The sequence below is a fragment of the Salarias fasciatus genome, chromosome 3 (genome assembly GCF_902148845.1).
Source record: "Salarias fasciatus chromosome 3, fSalaFa1.1, whole genome shotgun sequence".
Classification (NCBI taxonomy): Eukaryota; Metazoa; Chordata; class Actinopteri; order Blenniiformes; family Blenniidae; genus Salarias; species Salarias fasciatus.
In genome coordinates, this window is record NC_043747.1 from 30,052,927 (window position 1) to 30,061,995 (window position 9,069).

General features: G+C 48.2%; 1 protein-coding gene across 1 annotated transcript in view; it reads left to right on the plus strand.

Annotated features, from left to right (window-relative positions):
- Nucleotides 1-8,864: 8,864 nt before the first annotated feature.
- Nucleotides 8,865-9,069, plus strand: part of LOC115409370 (H-2 class II histocompatibility antigen, A-U alpha chain-like) — a 2,435-nt gene continuing 2,230 nt past the window's right edge. The window contains exon 1 of the mRNA XM_030120531.1: nucleotides 8,865-9,023. Within this exon, the coding sequence (XP_029976391.1) occupies nucleotides 8,969-9,023 (55 nt within the window). The 5' untranslated portion in view covers nucleotides 8,865-8,968. The remainder of the gene's footprint in view (nucleotides 9,024-9,069) is intronic.

Consider the following 9,069-nt stretch of genomic DNA (forward strand, 5'->3'; position numbering starts at 1 on the left):
ACCCACTTTCAAATATCTCGGGGTGATATTAGACTCCAGCCTCACATTAAAAGTCTCCAACACCATCAAGTTTAGTTTGCAAAACCTCAAACAAGTTCGGTCCTCAATATCAGCGGAGGCAGCGAAGTCGTCCCTCCACTGCATGATATTCTCACACACTGAACACTGCTGAACGACTTGGTCCTTTGCTGGAGCCACTGCACTCAAACCGATCGAACAGCTTTATAAAAAGGCTGTTAAAGTCTGACTTTTTGGGTTTTAAGCAGGAGGTGTCAGAAAAGTTGTCACAGAGGTAACTGGCTTGTGGCGGCCCAGCGTTCATAGCGACGTCGCTTTTTGATCCTTGGATGTTGGCTCTTCCTGTCATTGTGAAGCAGAATTCACCAAGCGTTGGATTGTTCTCCACTAACAGGGAACGTGAGCTGGTTAGACCGTGGTGAGACAGGTTAGTTTACCCTGCTGGTGATGTGTTGTTGCAATAGTAATCCTGCTAAAGGTCAGCCTTAAAAAAGGCTATTAAAGGTACATTAAGGAGTTTTACAACCTTAAAAATACTTATTTTCCACCATAAATATGTTACACATTTTTAATGATGTGTCCAATGAGCCCTGACAGATTCATCACCAGAACCTCTAACAGGCTAAACTGTCACTTGAAAGTCACAGTGCCGGTCCGGCACCAGAGGTTTTTTGGGGAGAATTTGAAAGGAATGACGTAATGCGCGCTCCGGCTGGTTAGGTTTCATTTTGTCCTCCATTACTCCGCCAGATGCTTAGTGAGCAACAACTGAGCAGGATCTTCCAGGAAGTCAGAACAGACTGGCTTCTAGCACTGCAGCTCCACACAGACTCCACCAGGCAGAAGACACTGACATCTTACTGCAGCGCTGCTAAACGAGCGAAGACGGAGTTCCCCTCTTCTGTGCACGCGAGCCACAGGGACGAGTTTTTCACTAAGCTGCATTACGCCCAAGGCCTGCAGGGGGCGCTGTTTCGCATAAAACGTGCAAACTCCTTAAGGCACCTTTAATGCTTTAGATAAAAACCCACAGTCCTTTCATATATGTAGTTTACTTGAAAAATATAATTTTTTAAACTTTGAAAACCTGAAATTCTTTAAAAACAGCTGTCTTGTATATGGAGTGTTCCATGGCCTGGCTCCACCACCTCTTAATGATTTTGTTAGAATAAGGAACTGTGAAACTTGCACTCGATCAACAGCCAGGGGGCGCTGTGAAGTGCAGTTTAGGAAATGCACAGGGCTCTTCTAGCTGGAACACTTTACCAGTGACAGTTAGAGAAAGTAGCACACATGTTACATTTAGAAGACAACTCAGAGAATGGCTTCTGGGTCAGCAAAGCTTCCAGCATTAGAAGAAGGAACTTACTTTATAAACAGGTGAACATGTGAGTGTGTGTGGTGTGGAAGGAGGAGGGGAAGATGAATGTGTTTTATTTTCACTTTAGGTCTTGTATGGATTTAATATATGGTATTGTGTGTATTTTGTCATGTCTCCTGTATGTTCTTGTCCTGGTGGTTTGTTTTTACCCCGTGGGACGGAGGGAAATTAGCCTTGAGCTAAATCCGGCATATTTACAGCACTGAGGTCTGTTCTTCAATGTGCATTGTCCCGTCAAATAAAGTAGTAACTGGATCATTCACACTTCTCCTCTGCATTAGCAGAGCCCAAAGCACTTCACATTCACATTCACACCAGTGGTGGCCGCCACGCACGGCGCTCAGTCCACCCACTGGGGGCAACATGGGGTTCAGGGTCTTGCCCAAGGACACTTCGACATGCAGGCAGGGGGAGATGGGAATCGAACTAACAACCCCCGATTGAGAGACGACGGCTCTCCCCACTGATCCACAGCCGCCCAGCGTGACGTAATGAATGAAAATGAAACACTATCAAACAATGGTCCAACAACATGTCCAGACACTGTCAAACAAGTGTCCAGCAGCATGTCCAAATGTCCAGCAGCATGTCCAAACAGGAGTCCAACAAGAGTCCAACATGTCCAGAAAGTGTACAATATGTCCAACATGTCCAAGCCTTGTTCAACCAGTGTCCAAACCTTGTCTAAAGGCCCGGTCACACCGCCTGAACTCTGCTGGAGCGTTCCTTGAACAGCAGGGGGGGGGGGCTGAACGCTCGTCACCGTGGACAAAATGGGAAAAAAATCAAAAACACGGGCGCTGGTTTAGCGGTGCACCGCTGAAGCCGGCGTTGCTTTAGCGTTGGTGTAGCGGCGTTCTGCGTAGGCAGGTGTTGGCTCGGCGGGGGTAAAGTTGGTTTAGCAGCACACCGCTTGTGACCTACGGACAACTTTCTGTCCTTGTCCAGCAACATGTCAAACCTTATCAAACAAGTATGTTGTTGGACACATGTTGGACAGTGTCTGGACATTTTGGACAGTGTCTGTAAAGGTTGTTGGTCAGTTTGGACAAGTTGGACAGTGTTTAGACAGGCTGTTGGACAGTGTCTGGACATTTTTTGGACGGTGTCTGTAAAGGTTGTTGGTCAGTTTGGACATGTTGGACAGTGTTTAGACAGGCTGTTGGACAGTGTCTGGACATTTTGGACAGTGTCTGTAAAGGTTGTTGGACAGTTTGGACATGTTGGACAGTGTTTAGACAGGCTGTTGGACAGTGTCTGGACATTTTGGACAGTGTTTGGACATGTTGGACAGTGTTTAGACAGGCTGTTGGACAGTGTCTGGACATTTTGGACAGTGTCTGTAAAGGTTGTTGGACAGTTTGGACATGTTGGACAGTGTTTAGACAGGCTGTTGGACAGTGTTTGGACATGTTGGACAGTGTTTAGACAGGCTGTTGGACAGTGTTTGGACATGTTGGACAGTGTTTAGACAGGCTGTTGGACAGTGTCTGGACATTTTGGACAGTGTCTGTAAAGGTTGTTGGACAGTGTTTAGACAGGCTGTTGGACAGTTTCTGGACATTTTTTGGACGGTGTCTGTAAAGCTTGTTGGTCAGTTTGGACATGTTGGACAGTGTTTAGACAGGCTGTTGGACAGTGTCTGGACATTTTGGACAGTGTCTGTAAAGGTTGTTGGACAGTTTGGACATGTTGGACAGAGTTTAGACAGGCTGTTGGACAGTGTCTGGACATTTTGGACAGTGTTTGGACAGTGTTTGAACATGTTGGACAGTGTTTAGACAGGCTGTTGGACAGTGTCTGGACATTTTGGACAGTGTTTGGACATGTTGGACAGTGTTTAGACAGGCTGTTGGACAGTTTGGACATGTTGGACAGTGTTTAGACAGGCTGTTGGACAGTGTTTGGACATGTTGGACAGTGTTTGTGCACTTGTTGGACAGGTTGTTGGACCGTTTAGACAGGTTGCTGGAGAAAGACAGCGTTTGGACACCTGTCTCACAGTCCCTCCAGTTTGAACCCAGCAGTCTGGATCCAGACCTCTTTACCTGGAGACTGATGACTCGGCCCAGAGCTGCTCTCTGATTGGCTCCTCCGTCTCTCCTGAACAGGTTGAGGCTCCGGTTGAGGAAGTTTCCCTCCGAGCTGCTCAGCAGCTCAACAGCCTACCCAGCAACAGGTGAGTCACACAGGGCGGGTTTTCTGATTGGCTGTTTTTTCTGATCGTCCTCTTTTTTTCTGATTGGCTGTTTTTTTTCTATTTTTCTGATTGGCTCATATTTTCTGATATTCAGATTTTTCCTGATTGGCTCTCCGGCTGAAGGGGAAGCGAGTCGGGGCTTTCCGTGATGCGTTCAGGGACCGTGGGGAAACAGAAGTGAAGCCTGCTGAGTGGAGACGCTGCTGCTGGAACGACATGATGCTGGGAGAACCGCTGAGTCAGCAAGTCCCCCAGGGACGAGATAAGACGAGTCCCCCAGGGACAAGATAAGACAAGTCCACCAGGGACGAGACGAGGCGAGACGAGGCCGAGGACTGAAGAACAAACTGCTGAACTGTCAGAACCTCCGGTCCAACCAGAGGAGTCCAGATGGAACCCAGTCCACTGATATAGGGAGGGAAGAACCTGCAGATCCAGACCCTGAGGAGACCTTCTGCAGAACCAGACTCTCAGTGGTTCTGGTCCAGGTTCCTGTCAGTGGTTCTGGTCCAGGTTCCTCTCAGTGGTTCTGGTCCAGGTTCGTCTCAGTGGTTCTGGTCCAGACTTATTTGTCTTTTGGACAAGTTCCAAGTTTGACCAGTTGATCAGGATCATCAGGTTCCACTGATCAATAGATCTGTTTCATCTGCAGAACCATGTAGAATGTGAAGAGTAGAGGTTCTGGGACAGAACCCTGTGGAACTCCAGATTTGACTTTAGTACAGGTTCTAGGACAGAACCCTGTGGAGCCTCAGGTTAGTTTAATGTTCCAGTCTCTGTGGTTCCTTCACTGTTCTGGTCTGTTGACACTCAGAGTTCTGCTCCTCGGTTCTCTTGTCGTTCTTCAGGTTCTCTTGTTGTTCTTCATGTTCTCTCTCTCTTCCTCTGGCCTCGTGCTGCGTTCAGGTGCTGCTAGGAAACCACAGCTTCCCTCTGCAGTTCCTCCTCTCTGGACCAGTATCGGAGAGAACACTGAGATTTCCTGCAGATCCTGAACGTCTCACTGGTCAGTAGCTGCTGGTGTTTCAGCCAATCAGAAAAAGCTCTGCTGATGAGTCATCAGTCTCCGGGTAGAGAACACTCTGGAAGGTTTGGAGGAGTAAAGGCTGGTTTTGCTCCAGAAGTTTGTTTTGAACTAATGAAGTAATGATGACCTTTGACCTGATTGACCTGAGAGAACAGAAGGAGAACTGAACTCTGAGGAGTTTCCAGAGGAACAGAGACTGATTGATTCATGAGAGCCTCCAGGATCAGACTCTCAGTCCTCCTACTGATCATCCAGTTACTGGTTTTCTTCTCCACTGGAGAGATTAGTAGTTTGAATCATTCTCCCTGATCAGTGCTCTGATTGGTCCAGAGCTTCTGTCCACCGACCTCTTCTGTCAATAGGAAATCAGACTTTATGAAGCAGGGTGAGGATCAATGATTCAGCAGGTTGAACTCTGAACTGATTTACAGCAGTCAGTGACTCTTTGTCCTTCTCTAGTTTGACTCTGGAAACAGAGAAAACACAGATCTGCTCCTCCTGCTAACCAGTAGAGTTACTACTAGAGCCGGTTGGCTGTTAGTTAAGCCAGGTTTACACTTGCACGATTCTGTGGCACGCATTGCCACGAATCGAGTCGCAAACGGTCACAAACCACTCGGAAAGTGGCGTGAAGTGTCCGTCGGGACTGCGTTCCATGTCGGGACGAGAATTTTGAAATGTTCAAAATTTTGGTCACGACAAAATATCACGAACCGGCCGTGAACTATGCTCCAACTGTCCGTGAACGCCTCGTGAACTCGGGACGATGCAGGAGGACGCTGCCAGTCGTGGCCGCCGGCGAGGACCCGGAAAAGGGCCCCATGCGGGGGGTTTCCACACACTGTCGCTGCAGCATCAAGTGTAGCGCCTTGAATTTGTCATTGAAATGGACTGATGTCAGCCGTCCGTCGGGGCCCCCTGCAGCTCGGGGCCCCCTGCAGCTCGGGGCCCCAGGCAGCGTCTGTTCTGCTGCAGGTCCAGGCAGTGGCGGCGTCTCTGGCGTTCAGCTTGGTGTCTGCTCCACAGCAAATCCATCAACGACCCGGGGCTGGGGAAGCCCTCTTTTCATAGGACGTGCATAATTTGCATGTGCAACCACATCGTGCCGATGCGGGAAGCTCGTAAACTATGTGCAAACTATGCGTGAATGCGTCGCGAATGCGTTGTGCCAGTTCGCAACACTGACGGCCGCATTCGTGAACTGATGGTGAACTGATGGTGAACTGGTGGTGAACTGGTGGTGAACTGGTGGTGAACTGATGGTGAACTGATGGTGAACTGGTGGTGAACTGATGGTGAACTGATGGTGAACTGGTGGTGAACTGGTGGTGAACTGATGGTGAACTGATGGTGAACTGATGGTGAACTGGTGGTGAACTGATGGTGAACTGATGGTGAACTGATGGTGAACTGGTGGTGAACTGGTGGTGAACTGATGGTGAACTGGTGGTGAACTGGTGGTGAACTGATGGTGAACTGATGGTGAACTGGTGGTGAACTGATGGTGAACTGATGGTGAACTGGTGGTGAACTGATGGTGAACTGATGGTGAACTGGTGGTGAACTGGTGGTGAACTGATGGTGAACTGATGGTGAACTGATGGTGAACTGATGGTGAACTGGTGGTGAACTGATGGTGAACTGGTGGTGAAGTGATGGTGAACTGGTGGTGAACTGATGGTGAACTGGTGGTGAACTGATGGTGAACTGGTGGTGAACTGGTGGTGAACTGATGGTGAACTGGTGGTGAACTGGTGGTGAACTGATGGTGAACTGGTGGTGAACTGGTGGTGAACTGGTGGTGAACTGATGGTGAACTGGTGGTGAACTGGTGGTGAACTGGTGGTGAACTGATGGTGAACTGGTGGTGAACTGATGGTGAACTGATGGTGAACTGATGGTGAACTGATGGTGAACTGGTGGTGAACTGATGGTGAACTGGTGGTGAACTGGTGCTGAACTGGTGGTGAACTGATGGTGAACTGGTGGTGAACTGGTGGTGAACTGGTGCTGAACTGGTGGTGAACTGATGGTGAACTGGTGGTGAACTGATGGTGAACTGGTGGTGAACTGATGGTGAACTGATGGTGAACTGATGGTGAACTGGTGGTGAACTGATGGTGAACTGATGGTGAACTGGTGGTGAACTGATGGTGAACTGATGGTGAACTGGTGGTGAACTAGTCGTGAACAGCGTGGGAGCCTGCCGGTTCGTGACTCCGGATTGGCGCCTTGCCACGACAACATCGTGGCAAAAAGTCGTGCAGGTGTAAACCTGGCTTTACAGTCAGGGTCTGCTGTCATGTCTCACTGTTTTGTTTGTTTGTTTGTTCACCATCTGCTCTGCGGCCTGTCGTAGGATTCTTTCATCCAGGATCAGTAACTGATCCAGGCTCATCCAATCCGGAACCAGAGGGTTCAGGATTACTATGTTGGCCCGAATATCAGACCACTCTGATTATAAGACGACTGTTTTCCAATTATCATTTTGTGAAAATGAAAATATGTTGAAGACACTCAGGTTGCTCATAAAACAACTTTGACTGAACAATTTTTCTTGGAAAACTCCCAGCAGAGAAAACATTTCATGTGAGTTAAGATCCAGAAATATTACTGCAGCTTTAAATAAAAACTATTTTCTCTTTCTCAGAATCTGAGGCTGAGACTCAGTGAAGAAGCGACAAATAAGAACCTCAGAGGTTCAATAACTGCATTAATGATGGAAATAACTTTACAACCATCAGATTCAAGTTCTCACATTAATGATTCAGTCTAATATACCTTGGCAGTAGTTTGTTGGCTCTGCGGTTTTGAACCATCAGTCTAAACTTCTGCTCTGCTGTTTGCTCACTGGTCTGGAGTTCCAGCTCCTTCCTTCCAGACGGAACATTCCTCCATTTCTCATCAGATCTCTGTGTCTCTTCATTCGCTTCCTGCTCACCGGTACTTTGGCTCCATCTAGCGGCGCGGATGTGTAACGACAAGCTAGTCCTCGGTTATAGAACCACCACATGTTTGGTCGTACAGTTTCTGGGGAAAAATATTGTCCTATATTCCGGCCGATACAGTACTGGATTGCACAAAAGCCTGTAGCTGTTAGCCTGTTAGCTTAGCCTCTGTCCTCAGTCAGCTGTTAGCCCGTTAGCTTAGCCTCTGTCCTCAGTCAGCTGTTAGCCTGTTAGCTTAGCCTCTATATTAGCCTGTATATTAATGAATCATGATCCTCTGTGTGGAGACACTGATCACAGTCATGATTTCTCAGTAATTATTAACAAAGACAACCAGGTGGTGAACAGGTTTCAACACTCAGCTTCATTCATCTCAGTAACTGTTACATTCTCAGCTGATCCCCTCGTCTCTACATTTCAGAGGAGAAATGTCCCATTTTCACCACCAATGTTAAAATTTATCATCTTACATATTTTAAATAAATCTTGTCACATTTTGACCAAATCTGCAACATTTTTAACTAAATTAAAACTGAACACATTTAAACTGATCACAGTTCCTCAGTGTTGCTCTGCTCTGCTCTCTGCTCTGCTCTCTCTCAGCTCTGCTCTCTCTCCTCTGTGGAGCTCTGTTCTGGTGTTTCCTGCCTCAGTGCTGCTCTGCTCTCTCTCAGCTCTGCTCTCTCTCCTCTGTGGAGCTCTGTTCCGGTGCTTCCTGCCTCTCAGCAGGGTGGTGTGTTCTGGTGGAACCGGACCCTGCAGCTGGAGTCTTCCAGATGTTCTCCAGTGGTTCCTGCTCCGTCTCTTCATGGACTTCAGAAGACGCTGGTTCAGAGACAGGCTGGACCAGACAGCTCTGGACTCTCTGGGTCAGACAGGGACCAGGTCCTGGTCCAGCCCGGTGGACTCTAGAGCTGGACGTCCTCTAAGGGTTCTGGGTTCCGTCTCAGCATCAGTCCAGCAGAGCGAGACGTGTCCTCATTCATGACAGACTGGACATGAAGACACTCTGCAGTGACAACCTGTCCTCAGACTGTCTCTGAGTCCACAGGACGTTTCTGAAATTCTGTCCAACGTCTCAGAAGCAGAAGCTTTGTGCTGTTTTCTTATAACTGACTCTCCGTACTGGATACTGATTTAACTTATTAATGTTTAATTTGTTTTTCTGTTTTTTTTCACTTCAGCCTCCAGAGCAGCAGGAACAAGTTATCAGTGACTGCTGACAGTTTGTTTCCTCTCTGCTCTTCTGTCCTCGTCTACCCGGACACCGATGATGTCACGGCAGAGCAGCTCTCTGATTGGAGGATCCTGCAGGAGGTTCTGTCACTCTGTGCTCAGCCTGACAGGTTAGCAGCCTAACTGGAGATCAGGTCCAGACGGGTCACCAGCTGCTGATGAAGATGAAGCTGCTCCTCTTCCTCTGCTGTGTCCTCAGAGTCTCTGCTGATGGTGAGACGCTGCTTCATCTGGAGCTCTGACTGGAAGCTGCTGACTG